The sequence below is a fragment of the Chlamydotis macqueenii genome, chromosome 18 (genome assembly GCF_036417535.1).
Source record: "Chlamydotis macqueenii isolate bChlMac1 chromosome 18, bChlMac1.mat, whole genome shotgun sequence".
Classification (NCBI taxonomy): domain Eukaryota; kingdom Metazoa; phylum Chordata; class Aves; order Otidiformes; family Otididae; genus Chlamydotis; species Chlamydotis macqueenii.
Window position 1 is genome coordinate 11,187,736 of NC_141573.1, and position 14,643 is coordinate 11,202,378.

The 14,643-nt window shown below is 36.9% G+C and overlaps 1 protein-coding gene across 4 annotated transcripts in view; it reads right to left on the reverse strand.

Moving 5' to 3' along the window:
• TBCD (tubulin folding cofactor D) overlaps positions 1-14,643 on the reverse strand; it is a 127,564-nt gene that overhangs the window by 98,373 nt on the left and 14,548 nt on the right. For all 4 annotated transcript variants that reach the window (XM_086762207.1, XM_086762206.1, XM_086762205.1 and 1 more), the window contains exons 9-14: positions 9,735-9,780; positions 7,249-7,381; positions 5,944-6,086; positions 5,081-5,141; positions 4,504-4,578; positions 1,450-1,544 (exon numbers count right to left, since the gene is read on the reverse strand). In XM_086762207.1, coding sequence (XP_086618333.1) covers positions 1,450-1,544; positions 4,504-4,578; positions 5,081-5,141; positions 5,944-6,086; positions 7,249-7,381; positions 9,735-9,780 — 553 coding nt within the window. The remainder of the gene's footprint in view (positions 1-1,449; positions 1,545-4,503; positions 4,579-5,080; positions 5,142-5,943; positions 6,087-7,248; positions 7,382-9,734; positions 9,781-14,643) is intronic.

A 14,643-nucleotide genomic window follows, 5' to 3' on the forward strand; every position in this document is an offset into this window, starting at 1 on the left:
AAAATAATTTTTCCTTAGACCTTTATGCCTATCTCTTTCTTTGAAACACCTTGCTGCCGTGATTGTGTTCCGTCCTCCCCTTCCTCCCTATCTCAGCTTTTTATTGTTCCACTCAAGTAATAGAAGGCCACAGCTTATGCAATTTGACAAATTAAAAATTTGTGTATAAAAAAAACAAAAAAAAACCCCAAAAAAACTTATGTACATTAAAATTACCTTCACAGGCAGCAATGTATTTTCACTGCATCTCTCCTAGGCTACATATACAAAAACTCAACCTGAACATGAACAGAGATGGTTTCACAGCACAGGTCACATCATTGGCAGAGCTAGGATTCACTCATGACTTTCGCAGTCCTATACAATACCAAATGTGCATGAAACTTCCAGTTTAGATTTTTAAAATTCTATTACATGAGGCTATGCTGATTCCTTTATAGAGGGGTACAGTTTCAGTTTAGTTAGAACTACAGTAGAGGCTTAGCTTTGGGTGACTTCTCGTGCATAAAGTTGGGGGTTTTTAACTGTTTCATCTTTATCATACAAGAGCAAAAGTTACTAGAAAAGGGAAACTAACTGAAGGCTAGCTGCACAAAAATTCTCACATGCAAGACAGATACTGTGTTGGATATGAACTCTTTTCATGGAGACTAATAAACTATATTAAATCCCGTATTTTACAGTTTCTTCTAGAATAAGTCAACAGATCTTCAGAATAGAAAAGATTTGGCAACCTAACTTATAGTATGAAACACCAATCTTGAAACATTTCTGAAAACCAGTGTTCAACTTCTTCGTTCAACACAGAAGTACCAGATGAGATCAAAAGAACCATCAAGCCCAAGACATAGCTGTAAAAGTGCCCAATGCCGCACGCGTGGAACAAAATCACAGAACAGAGAACTTCTGCTGTCACATTGGTATCTCTGTACTTCAGTGTATGTTGATACATACAGAACACATTCCTCTGCCTTGTTATTTTTCTTTCCAATATTTCAAAAATGCATTAAATAGTTCATTGTATATATTAGAGTAAATTCGCCTTTGAAATTTAATCAGAAACAAACAGCATAACCTACTAGCTTCAAAGTGCAAGTTAGTCATTAATTATTTAATATATTCTATTTAAATAAAGGCACTGACACAATATAGAGACATGAAGAATTATTTTTATACAACTGTAAAAAGAAAGAAGAAAATCCCAAGAAACTAATTTCATTTTGGAAAGAAAAATTTATTAACTGTAAAAAAGGCACACCCAAGACAATGCTTTTGACAGAAGTACCTTAAGTATCCCCATAGGTATTTTTTTTTTTACTCTAGAATCAATACTGCAGTCATTATTCAGCACACACATCAGCAAACTCTAGTATACTGCCACACATTCAATCTCTAATACTATAAATCATCAATACACGAACTCACTAGCATTCAGCAACTACAACTCACCATCTGAAATTCGGGAAGGGAGTAACAATCCTCTTCTGCCTAATTCAGCCAGAGCCAGGCATCCACCGTGCCACGCATTGTCCGTTTCCTGGAAACTGATTTTACAACAAAGTTTTGTTAAGATTCGCATTCCCTTTTCAGATTTCATTTTTCATGGTGAATTCCTAACATTTTGAAAGACACATCATCCAAACCAGCATATGTTTTTTGTGTTATTTATCCTGTTAGACTTCTAAAACATAAGAATGACAAGTTGAACATGTTTCTTTTCCCCATTTTGTGCAACATAAATAGTGCTATAAATGTGATCAAATAAGTAAAAAAACCCTCTATCCATACAAGTGTAAACTCAATACAGAAGACTACAATACCTGAAACTCACCTAGAAAAGGAAAACAACTTTCTAGTACACTGGCAGATTAACAGATGATGCACATTTACAGAGCATACCCACAATAACTAATGAATTTAGTGCCAAACACAACCCCTAACTAGCAAAGGAGGTTCAAGTGACAGTTTCCAATAAACACATTATACCAGCTTATGCAGTAAGCAACCACTGGTGTTTATCCACCTTTAAAAAACACATAAAACAGAACAGCTTGGAGTGAACACAGCAAAAAATATCAAAAATGGTACACAAGTTTTGGTGGACTGGCAGACAAAGGAAGGAAAAGGGGAAAGGTCGCACTCTGCACGACTAAACACGCAACAAGTTGATTTTGTACAGGAACAGGAATCTAAGAATGAAACGTTAATAAAATAAATCTAGACAGACTAGATTATGTCAAAGCTTCATCTCTCCCAGTATCCTGTCTCTAACACTGACCAACAGCAGGTGCTCGGCCAAAGCCGAAGCATAAAGGATCGAATGATCCTTACGAGCCTCCTCCGAGCCCTGGCAATCGACAATACGGAGCCTTCCCAAGGCAGAGGCTGCAGCCAAAGTGTCGTATTTAATAACCCTTGATGGGACTCTCTTCCATTAATTCGTATAATCCCTTCCGGAACTCCCTTTACACTTTTGGCTTCTGTAACATCCTGTGGCAATGACTTCCACAGTTTAATTATAATTGCGTGAAAATGCACTTCCAGATGCTCCCCAGTTCTCGCATTATGAGAAAGGGTGAATAGTAAACAATTACTCCATTTCCCTCTTTCTGTCTCATTTATGATTTTATATATCTCCATTACATCCCTCTACTTTTTCTTTCCACTTGGAAGAATCCCCATCAGTTAAATCACTTTTCAGTGATTCAGTTTTGTTATCTCTTCCTTTCCTAATAATATCTAACATTCCATTTGCCGCCTTTTTTCTGACAGCTGCTGAGCACTCCACTGACATTTCTGCAGAACTGTCAGTGACTTCAAGATCTCTTTCCTGAGTAGTAACAACAGTTTTACAGCTAGCTGCATTTTTCCTTAATTGCATTAGTTTGCATTCATTAGACGTTATATTTCATATGTCATTTACTGCCTAGTTACTTAATTTAGTCTTCTATAAAATTTTCTTTTCTGTCACCTTTAGTTTTCACTATATTAGCCAACTGTAAATTATCAATTGATTTTCCCACTCCATTGTTCACCTTTTTTCTAGGCTCCTTTATGAGTATTTTGAAGAGCACAGGTCTCATACAGATCCCTGCGGGACTCTGCTGATAATCTCGCCACGCTGTGAAAAATGATCACTTATTTCTTCCCTGTCTCATGTCTTTTAATCTATCTACATATAAGAAATCCTTTCTTCTTATCCCAAGAGATATAACTTAAAAGTGCCTCTGATGAGCAACTGATTTATTTTTATTTTGGTCACTAGATATTTAGTGCAAAGAATACAGAAGAGATTCCCTTTGTCCTTGTCTACATTTGTTCCCAGGTGTTTCTGAAGAAAGGAGGTCACTCAGTTACTAGTTGGATTACTCATCCCTATGACTTGAAAAACAAGGAAAGAAAACAGTGAGTACAGGTCTTTGAAGCTCCAGGGATAATTGAGATCAGCAGCACCTCTTAAATTAATCACAGTAATGCTGTGGAAGTATCGGCTAAGTAGATACTTTCCTTGCAATTTTTTAATGTGTTCTTGCCCTCTTTTTTAATGTGTTCCTCTTTGCAGAAGACCTGCAAATTCAGACCTAATGAGCAACTTGATATAAAAAAAAAAAAAATCATATGATACTTGTTCAACAATTTAGTCCTTTACATGCTCTACATGGATGCAGAAACAAGACACCCAACAATAAAGAGCATCAACAGACCATCCTAGCACCTACATGTGATCAAACCGAAGTCTCGGCTGGCCCCAAAGCCTCTCTCTGACAAGGCCAACAGTACAGCATAAGAACAAGCATATTGCAACACTCTCAGAAACACTTCCAAACTCTGGCAGATTGTGGACAAGTCTGCAGAAAAGAAAAACGTTTTTTGTTCAGTCGTGTACTCTTAGCATCCACCACGTCCTGCGGCAAGAGGTTTTTACAGTTTAACTATGTGCTGTGTGAACAACCACCACCTTTTCTTTATTCCAAACCTATCACCCGCTACTTTACTTTGCTTCTAATAATATAAAATCTGGAGGGCAACCATTTCCATGCCATTCATGATTTCCTAAACCTCTATTATACCTCTCTTCTTCCTCAGTCTTCCTGGATGCTTTAACCTCCCCTCACACAGCGATTTCTCCTTATCTCTAGGCATCCTAAGAAACCTTTTGAATATAATTTCCAGGTGTGCTATGTTTCTGAAGATGCACACAACATACGAGACATGAGCACACTAGGAGTTTTTAAAGCAGCAAGTTAACGAGCATTTTTTATTTTTCCAAAGTTCAACATCAGTCCTTCTACAATACGTTAGAACAGAGCCAAGATGAAGCATTAGGAACAGTTTCTCTACAGAACATGCTTAGCACAATCATGCCTTAGAAGATTTTGAAAACTGAGAGAAGGGGGGCAACAAAATTAATCGATTTTTAGGCCAGTCTTGCTAACTGTTGTCCCTCTGTTTCACGAAAAGACACGTTTCAGATGCATGTGAAGAATGAAATAAAATTTTTACCTGAAACAGTCCAACAGAGACCCGATCACGTCATCTGCTAATTCTTTTGGAAGTCTTCCAGTTATTCTACCAATTCTACAGAAGTTAAAATAAAAAACAAAGCAGGCAGTGATTCATTAGTACTGCATTTGATGAATAAGTCCTATAAAAAATTTAGTTACTGGAAACTTACAAGAAGATGACCGACTTCAAGATGACAGTGCGCTACCCTAACACCATTGCCCTCCACCAGCCGTCTCAAACTTCAAGCTAAAGCTACACAGTAGGGAACTTAACACAGAAATACGTTTCTTAAAGTGGAAGAGAAAAATATTTTAAAGAAATGTTACTTTACACCCTTCAAATCAAGTCTTATCTGGAATATTTATTTCCAAACCTTTCTGAAATTTTCCTGAAGATCAGCCCAATTTCATACGAGAAAAAGATACAAACATGGCTTTATACCATGAGCTGTGCTAGAGAAATTGGAAGTAACTGTGAATAAATGCACACAAATTATCAATCATGGATTACATCAGTCTGCATTTCCATGTTGTTTACTTAGTTTATTAGTTTAGAGTAACCATAAGAAACCTACCCTTTTGCTGCAGACCACCTGACAATGGTGTCTTTGTCTTTCAGTCCAACCAACAGTTGCTCTGCAGATAATTTTATTTAAACAAAACACATTATTCTCATTTAACAACAGAAAGATTTCGTAAAATGTTCAAAATTCATTTCACTCTTAATATAACTGCCTCTTAGTTTAAATAAAAATATTTGTGTCTAGATTTCTTCTATTTGTCTCACAAGTATTACTTTAAATCGAAGAAACAAGAAAGATGTCAAAATAGTTTTCTAAAAGAGAAAATTTTGTTTGAAATTTTAAGTACTGTGGAAGATTCAAAATGGAGGTCATGGTGCTTTTTTCAAAGGTTCATTAGAATATTCAGTTAAAAAAGTTTTCTGATGCAATTTTGTGTATTTATTTACAGCATATGCACCAGCAAACTAGCAGAGAACCTGCTGTATGACTGCACACTAATAACAAAATGCTGTTCCTTTGATACTACCACGACTTTAAAATGTCAACCATAATTCTTTACCTTTCATGTAACAATTTTTTGTTTTGTTTTTCATTATGAATTGTAATTCATTCTTCCACCTGTGAAAGGTTCAAGATAATCTCTCATATTACTGGATAAAATTCGTAAAATGTATTTCAATAACTCCATCCCCCAAACCCACAACAAATGCTGCAGTACTGAGTTTCTGCTTGAGATGCTGAAATTCAAATCATTTGACAAAAATACAGTATATTTTAGTCAGTTGCACAGATTGAAATTTTCTAGTCTTTCCAATTGTTCACATTAGCACAGATATCCACATTACTTTCTTAGCCCTAAGCAATATATGTTTAATTTGCAGGCATTATAGTTTTTCTGTACAGTTTTAACACACCTACAACATTTTCAATCTCTCCTGGAATGTCGTATTCCTCCTCATCGTCAGCTTCTTTAGCAGCAACTGTTACCATTTGACTCTGCACAACTGAACTCTGAGCTTGCAGATTGGCAGCCAGAGATCGACAGCCACGCTGGTATCTGCACAAGAAACAGACACAGGTCATTTATTTTTCTGATTTAAGTTCCAACTGAAAGAGGTACAGACTGTCCTAGAGCCTGCTTGTCAAGTTACTACACCTCCCAGTGCACAGCTCTCCAGTTATTTCGTAGCTGCTTTAAAGGAAAGGCAAAAGTATCCCATTCTCCTTCCTCCTAACCCAGCTGTCTCTTTTCCGAGGTGAGAGGAGCTAGACTATTTAAATGGTTCCTTTTCATTCTCCTTCCCTTTCCTGTTTCAGTATAACCTACTTTCTACTGCTGACAATAAAAAAAGACAAAATTCCCATGCCCTAAAAACCTCTCCAAAATCTTAACTACAAATTTAATAAAACCAACTTATTAAAAATTGTTTTTAAAATGCTAAAGCTAGGTTAGTACTTTCAGCCCAAGCTGTGCTCAGATATTTAGCCCGTGGTGTAGATATATCCTTAGAAAAGATACACTTTACATGCTAAACCGACTTTTGCCATTGGGCAAGGCATGCTCTCTAGCTAAAAAGAATTTTCTATGCCTAAGGACGTTCTCAAAAGTTGGTAAAGAAATACAATAAAAATAGTCACCAAGGGAGCCTGCAATTTTAAAATATCAGTGCGAGAAATCTAGAAAAGAGTTTGCCCTCTGGCAATAAGTAAAACCAGACACCAAAACCTGACTAATATGCAAAACGAAAGTGGGATTGCAAACTACTTTTCCCCTGTGAACTTTCTATCGAATCTGAGTAGAACTATGTAATGGAAAAAGTTATGTTCACTCTTACAAAATTGTACTAAATCAACTTCAGAAACAAAGGTCACTGTCTTCCCATCTGTACCAAGTTATGCATAATATAGGAACAGGCTTCTGCTTGTGTAATGCACAACATGAAAAGTCAGAAGATTTGGTTTGTCACAGCACTATTTTACTACACCGAAACTGAAAAAAAATTACAGGAAACTAAATACAGCAGAAGAAATCTACTTTTTCCAAATAGTGCAAATGAAGAATGTGTTAATTCCCAAAAAACAGAAGGATTTCTTTCTTTCTCTTTTAGGGGAGGGGAGGTTAGGAGAGCAGAAGCCCAGTAGTCAACTGTATGGATTTAGATATTTTTGAGTGCTTTTGGAATTATTTATTTTTTAAACTGTTTCAGCTTTAAACTAACCTCCATTTTGCTACCTTCGGTTTCACAAATGCCAGTCCAAGTCGCTGAACGAGCTTCATCCCTAGCTTGCGAAGAACCATCTGATTACTTTCTGACAGCTTACAGTTATCAAGACACTCAAGTACAGTAGCAGCTGTAAAAGAAAATAAACACACTAAAAAAACTGTTTTTAAAAAAATCTCAGTGAGAAAATTTTGTAAAGTTCGGAAAGGTCTTTAGAAGATTTAGGTTTCTGAAATGCAAATGCCTTATTACCTGCACACGGTCAAATAGTCGTAACATCCTTCACCTACCAAACAGGAAGGATTCCTTTAAGGATTCCTTTTAACTATAAAAATTATAATGAATCTAGATTCTGAGAGTATTTATGCTTCTAACTCTCATTAGAAGTAACCTGTTCAGATATCTTTCGGGGTCTAAGAATTTTCAGTAGTCTGACAGAACCAGGGCTCAGAAAATCTGCTTCATTTACTCTGCAGCCAGTTTCTGCGTACCAAGAAAGCATTCCCTTTCCTCACTTATTATTTTCAGGCAGCACCAAATTAACTCCTCTGGCACAGGAATTTTTATGACGATGAATGTCCATAAACATTTAGACATGAGAAATACTGTGTATGTGTAAACAGTCAGCAACAAAACCTTTCATTTGGGCACATCAAAGGTAACTAAGTTATTTGTCCAGCCAAGTCAAAAAACATAGACGAAAGAGTCTTGGATTAGTGAGTATAAAGTTCCAGGATTCAAAATTCTCACAAGGAACACGTTCCTGTGACAAAAAAAAATATAATCCTTTTGCATTTTCAGCCTGAAATAATTAATGATTGTTTTCAAGGCTGATCATTAGTTAATAGACACTAACAACTTGGGCTCTGAAGGACCTATCATTCTGGCCGTAAGCACAGCAAATATGGAATCATACTGGCAAAATACTGCGCAATCCCTTACTCCAGTCTCATATCAGGTTTTTCCAAATACTAAGAGATCAAAGATATAACAATGGTTTCAAAGTCTGAGAAATTGTAGGACATATAACTTCAAAAATCTCAGTTTCTTTAAAAAGGCTTATGATATATCCTGACATACTAGAATATTAACAAAATAATACAGGCAGACAAAAAGGCAAAGCCAGTAATGACTATTATTTTGATACCTTCCAGTAGGCTGGATTTTTTTTTTTTTGCAGCTATAAAAGCAGGAGACACTAATGGTTTCAGACAAAGAGACTGTAGAAAAATTAATATTCAAGGACAGAAAAAAAATTCAGAATACATAAATATAAGTGCTTTCCAAGTCCTGCCAACTCTTGAATCACTGAAACATCTACAGACTCATGCAAATGGCTTCAGAACTAGTGCTCATTTTTAAATCAAGTTCTACATTGCAAAAGATTTCAAACAGTATCTTCCTTTGACATGTGTTTATTTTTTCCTATTTCATCCTCAGATCTCTTATAACCTGTAATAATTAAACATCTTTGATATTTTTTTGTGTCTCAAATTTTCTTTTCCCCAGCGGTTTCTGTCTGAACATTTGCTTCATAGTTGCAAGCATTCTATCTTTTTTGTGCTAAATTCATTCACTGGTGTGCCCCTGACTTGTCTCTTATTACCAGAGTCGTAACCACTTAATAGTCTTTCTATATGCCACAGGCCAAAACATCTCATTTTACTAGCAGGGTTAATGTTGTGAGTCAAATACCTTCTTTTCATACTGATTATAACTATTTTGTTGTTCAGTTTTATCTTTTAAATTACATTATTTGTATTATACCATATTTTATCTAGCCTGTTTATTGTCTTGCTTATCTGTCAGTCATCTTACTCTTCCACAGTGCTGCCTGCTATTGCTATGCGATGACATTCCTCAATATTTTCTGTTTGTTCCTGACCAGTCGTACAGCACATCTGTCATTCCATTCTGTTTGTCTTCACTATCTTATCTCCGTCTTTAGCCACATCTCAGGCATTTTGTAAGGAAGCATCTGCATCTCAGACTTAGTAACTGGGAGAACGAAACTGTTTCCAGCACTAAATCTAAGAAGCTTCTTCACAGAAGTCAAAATAATTCCATTAAGTGAAATCATAAGCATTCTAAAGTGAGTTTCCTGTGCTTATGTTACAATTTGAATATTTTTTGAAAAATTTTTAGCATAATATGTATAAAACCAGTTTATGTTCTAAAGAATTTTTAAAAATATTTCCCACATCCTATAGTTTAGATGTTCTCTGTTCAGCTCCTTTATCACAGCAATGGCCAATGTGCCCACCTGCCAAATTCATTGATGAGCTGCTCCAACATAACTTTCCCCAGTGGCGTCTGCTCCTCCCTCACTGCCACCTCTTTTTTTTTTTCCCCTGCTTTTTTCACACTTTACAACATCCCTGTTGATTTCGCTTTTTACATTGCCACTTGTTATCAGTTTAATCTTTCTTTCCTTTCTTTATTGGAGTGGCTTAAAAAAAAAAATCAGGATACTACAAACTTACCATACGGTAAACAATCTTCTCTTTTGCCATGTTTAAATAACTGTGCCTGCGATTAAACCAGGGAAAACAGACGTGAGAATATGGAGATTTGAAAGCACAATATATCAAGCATGTAGCTCTAAAATACTTTTTAATGTTCTTGGAACAATCTGTACTGTTTACTAATTTAAATAGCATAAAAGGAAGAGAGTTTCAGTGCAGATTTACTTCTTTGTAAGTCAGTGCAAGTCAAGGACACTGAAAGCCTAGCCCTCCCCTCCCATCCATTCAATCACACAGGCAGCCAACCCTGGGAGCTGAGTTGGCCAAAAAATCACCCAAGAGAGAATGAAACAAAAAAAAAAAAAAACAACCCAGAAAGAAAAAAAAGAGGGGGGGGGAAAAGCCACTAGCTTTCAGCCAGCTCAGCTCTGAACCATCCAGCTCAGTGCTTGGTCACACCAGCTCAATGCAGGTGCAACCACAGCACCTATTATCTCCACAGCTCACGTTGCTTTGAACCTCTACAAAGTGAGGCAGAATCTGTAGAACACGAATACAGGCAGAAGAACCAGGGGTACCCAGTATCCTGTTTGGGACTTCCTGACACTGAATGTCTCCAAACTGAACAAGCCTTGCTCATGATTTAGATGACGCAGCACAAAGTACACATCAACACCTTGGTCACTGCCCAGCAGGACAGGTGGACGTGTGAGCAAGCTTAGTTATTAGAAGCAACTGCACGCTAACAGACAGGACACAGTACAGGCTGAACTGCTGAGTATTTTACCTGTTTCTTCAAGAGATTTTGAGAACTCCATATTAAACTAAACAAAACCAGCTACAGAAATCTCTGACAGCAAGTCTGCTACAAATATACCTCCAACAGGCAAACTTCAGCTCCCGTGCTGAGGGATTTAAAGACGCAAAGAGCTTCCAAAATAATTGTAGATACAATTAAATATCCCCGTAAGATTAAGCCCCAGCAGTACAGTGAGACGAGTGGACTATTAACACCTGACAAAAACACGTTACACATTTAATTTCCTCAGTTTACTTAGCACGCATCAAAACTACAGCGTTCAATCACTTATTTTTCCTTGCTTTGCCATTCACAAGAAGAAAAATCTTCCTCAATAAATATGCCTAGGAGTTAAACAAGAGCAGACTTACCTTAAAAATATGTACTTTCTCACACATACCAAATACACACATGCCTCCCGTACTGCAGGTGTGGTTACAGCAACAAAGGCCATAAAAACACCTTCAGGCTATGTACCCGTTCTATTTCGTTTTGGTACTAAACTGCATTTTAGGACCTTAAATTAGCACTTCTGATCAACTCAGCTACAAGCTATATAGTGGAAATTGATAATATATATTGAAGTGTCTAAGATTTTTAATGTTTTCATAAGTAAGTAGGCAATAGAAATAACTACCAACACAAGTGGTACAAATATAGCATAGCTTTGAGTAATACACCCTATCAGTATCCAAAAACCGCTTTCCCACTAACATACAACGGTACTCTGTTCATATTAAAAAGCATAAAGAAAAACAAAGACGACAGAAAATCTGCAGATCTTTGGTATAACTAACAAATCTAGAGCACCTCTAAAATTTTTCTACCTCTTTGCCGAAACACAAAAAAGCTCATTGCTTCATCACTTTGTTCCTGTGTTCTGCTTTAGAAACCCATCAGATGGTTTCTGCACAATGTTAGCAGGTTTGCAGCGGATGCTAGGAGACACTGCAGCATTTCTGCAGCACTTGATCTTCACAATTACTTCTCCTTTCTGTCTAAAAGCCCAGGTAAGAGTAAATACTGTTTTTAAGGCATACAAAGGCCCTCTACAAATTATTAGGATTATATTCAAGCTTATTCAAACAAAACACAGCATCATTCCTGAAGCAGTGATAATGTAGAGAAACGGCTTTTTAATACAGCCTTGGGAATGCTGCTGGACAAATGCACGTGGACGTATAGTGTCAGCACAGTGTCTGGGGCCCTTTGCAAAGAGGGACTAGAATCCTCAAAACACCTACACGTTTTCAGCCTGATGTAGTTCCTAAATTCTGGCACCTTTCTGTAAATTTTTCTGTGAGTTTTCACATCCTCAAGGCCAACTTTAAATTGAGGTCTGACTCCTCAGGAAAAACATAACTAGAAGGTATGATGTGGGAACAAATTAACCAACACACCAGCAGGAAATGAGAAAACTCTTCAAATATTGTACAAGAATGGTTTTTTAATGCTTTTCTACAAAAAGTAAGAAAACAGCCTCACACACCCATGAGTCAATTTAGAACAGAGAACTTGACAGATTCCATTTCACAATCATTTCTATTATTTTCTGAAGAGAGAAAGTTCAACACAGAATACCTACTCTCAAACAAAATACTGCAAGGATTTTTAATATACTTTCAGATGTTAAAATCATCACAGCAATGACTGTAAATCAACTGAGATATGGATTAAGGTGTTTTATTTTATTGATGCAAGTTTTTAGAGGAAGTATATATTAACCAGAGAACAGCATAGCCATTGTGTTTAAATTAATAACAAAACTCAATAACTAAAAAAAAAAAAAAGGGACTTCATATTTACATGGTTTTTGTACTGACTTTGGAATAAACACAACTGAAAATGCCAGATGTCTGAAAGGAAAAATGTTCTGTTTGCACCCACTAATGTACACTGCAGGTCAGATATAACCTTCTACCAGATCACTGGTGTTTCAGCAAGTGCTACATCAGGTATTTCTCTGTATCAGAGAAGAGTTCAACAGTATTTTTTTAGCAGAAAAACAATTTTTATAGAAGGAAATTGGTAATAATCAAACTGCTGAGAACAACTCTTCATATATTCAACACAGCAGGAAATTCAGCGTCTGGGGTTTTTTCTGATTGTAGATATGTCAAGGAAGTAAGTTTTCATTACTTCTTTATGAGTCAAAGCTGGAAAAGCATTCACATGCCCAAATTTACCAAACTTCTGAGCTTACTAGATACATTTTCCAGGGGAAATAAAAGAGCACTTGAACCAATGTTGGCCTTTGGGGGGAAAAAAGAAAAAGGGTATGTATTTTCTTCTGGTATGGGCTACAAACAGTCATGCATGTAAGGCAGAGTTATCTCAGAAAAATCCTGCAAAGCTAGAGCTCACAGGAGTTATACTAAAAAGAATAGTACATAATGCATGAACAGAAAATATTTTTTAAAATTCTAGAAAAAAGGACAAATCAGCATTAAGCATTTCAGCTTAAACTTCCTGCCTTGAAGGAAGAAAAACATCCAAGGCACACCATTTCAAAAAATCTGATACAAACAAAATAATTAATAAGCTTCGTTCGCCACCTGCATAGACATTTTAGTGTCAGCAGCTACCAACACGGAAAGTAAGGAGCCTGCCTGTTGGAGTATCCAGGCAATCAACGTTACGCCAAGGTCTCTTCACTTTAATGAGGACATACAGCATACACCAACTTACCCAACCTGTTGAACTGTTGAAAAGTATGTGACTCCCTCTCTTATAAATAATTAACCCACCTACAAATTAGAGAAAATCAGTGGTGTGCAAGCAATGACGACTGTCAAGTCTGGTTTTGCTTTAGAAATAGCATGGTGCAAGGCAAACAAAACCTAGTTTCTTAGTAATCACAGAAGAAACACACCACACCTTCCAATTGTCTGCACAACCCACTTTAGGCCCGACCTTCATGAGATATATCAGACAGGATCATCTCCAGGACATGTTCCCCAAGCTACACAAATCACCACGAAGGGTGGCCTGACAGTTTGGTAGCAAGCGTATCTTCCTGTTGAGCAGGAGACACAAGTCTGAACATACCCTCTGGTTGTAACCTACCAAGTCAAGGACGGCGAGGATAATTTCAGGCTCTACGGGAAGAGGAGAAAATGCTATCTTTCATTACTCTGGAGCACCCCCTAGTAGTCACACAACACCCAGGTCCAGAGAAAGCTATCAGCCATCCCTGCCTCCCGGCCAGGTGCAAGGAGGTAAACAAGGTGAGGAGCACACGCTGTCAGAATAAGAAGTTCGTTTGAAAGTAGAGAATATTTCATGCATTATATGTGCAGCTAATAGTAAAATAGATTAGTTAAAGCCCTTGTTCCTACTATGTCTTTAACACAAATAGTGCTCCTTCTGTAGGTCACAATTATTTGTCAGGATGTTGATCATCAACATGATACTTAAGCCTACAAACTTAAATACATAGGCCAATTAAACCAGTGGGTGGCAAAAGGAGTTCAGTTTTCATAAGATCTTATGTTATTGATCAGTTGAAAGCCTGAAAAGTTTAGACTCACACATGAAGAGCTAGCAGAATAGCTCCTTTCCATCTTAACAAGACGACCCAAAACCTCAGATTTTAAGTACTTGGAAGAAAAGAAAAGAAAAATAAAATTAACAACTTGAGACAACACTATATTAACAGGAAAAAGAAACAGTCTTATGATAACTTAACTTCTGAACCTTGAACCAAATCACAACACTTCTGGTGAGAAGGAAAAAAAGCTCCGAAGTATCAGACGCCGCCACGTTAGCACACTCCATGCCACTCAGAGAGAGGAGAGACAGTATTACCAGAAAGCAGTCAGTGCCCTTAGTATCTGCAGACATAAGAATTTTTTTCTTCTCATATCAACACTACTTTTTGTACATCTTTATCACCAAACCACTAAGCAACAACACCTTTTCAAAAAATATCACCAATGGACAATCCTAGCACTGCTAATTCTTTGAGAATGCCAAAAATACAGAGACTTGGGAAACATTCTATTTGGAAATGGTCTATTTTTGTGCCTCTGGGTCTGAAAGAATAGAGTTAGAGAGTTCTTTCTTCCCTGGAGCAAAATTTACATAAGCATGTAGCTATTGCTAAATAACTTTTGCATTAGAGACAGC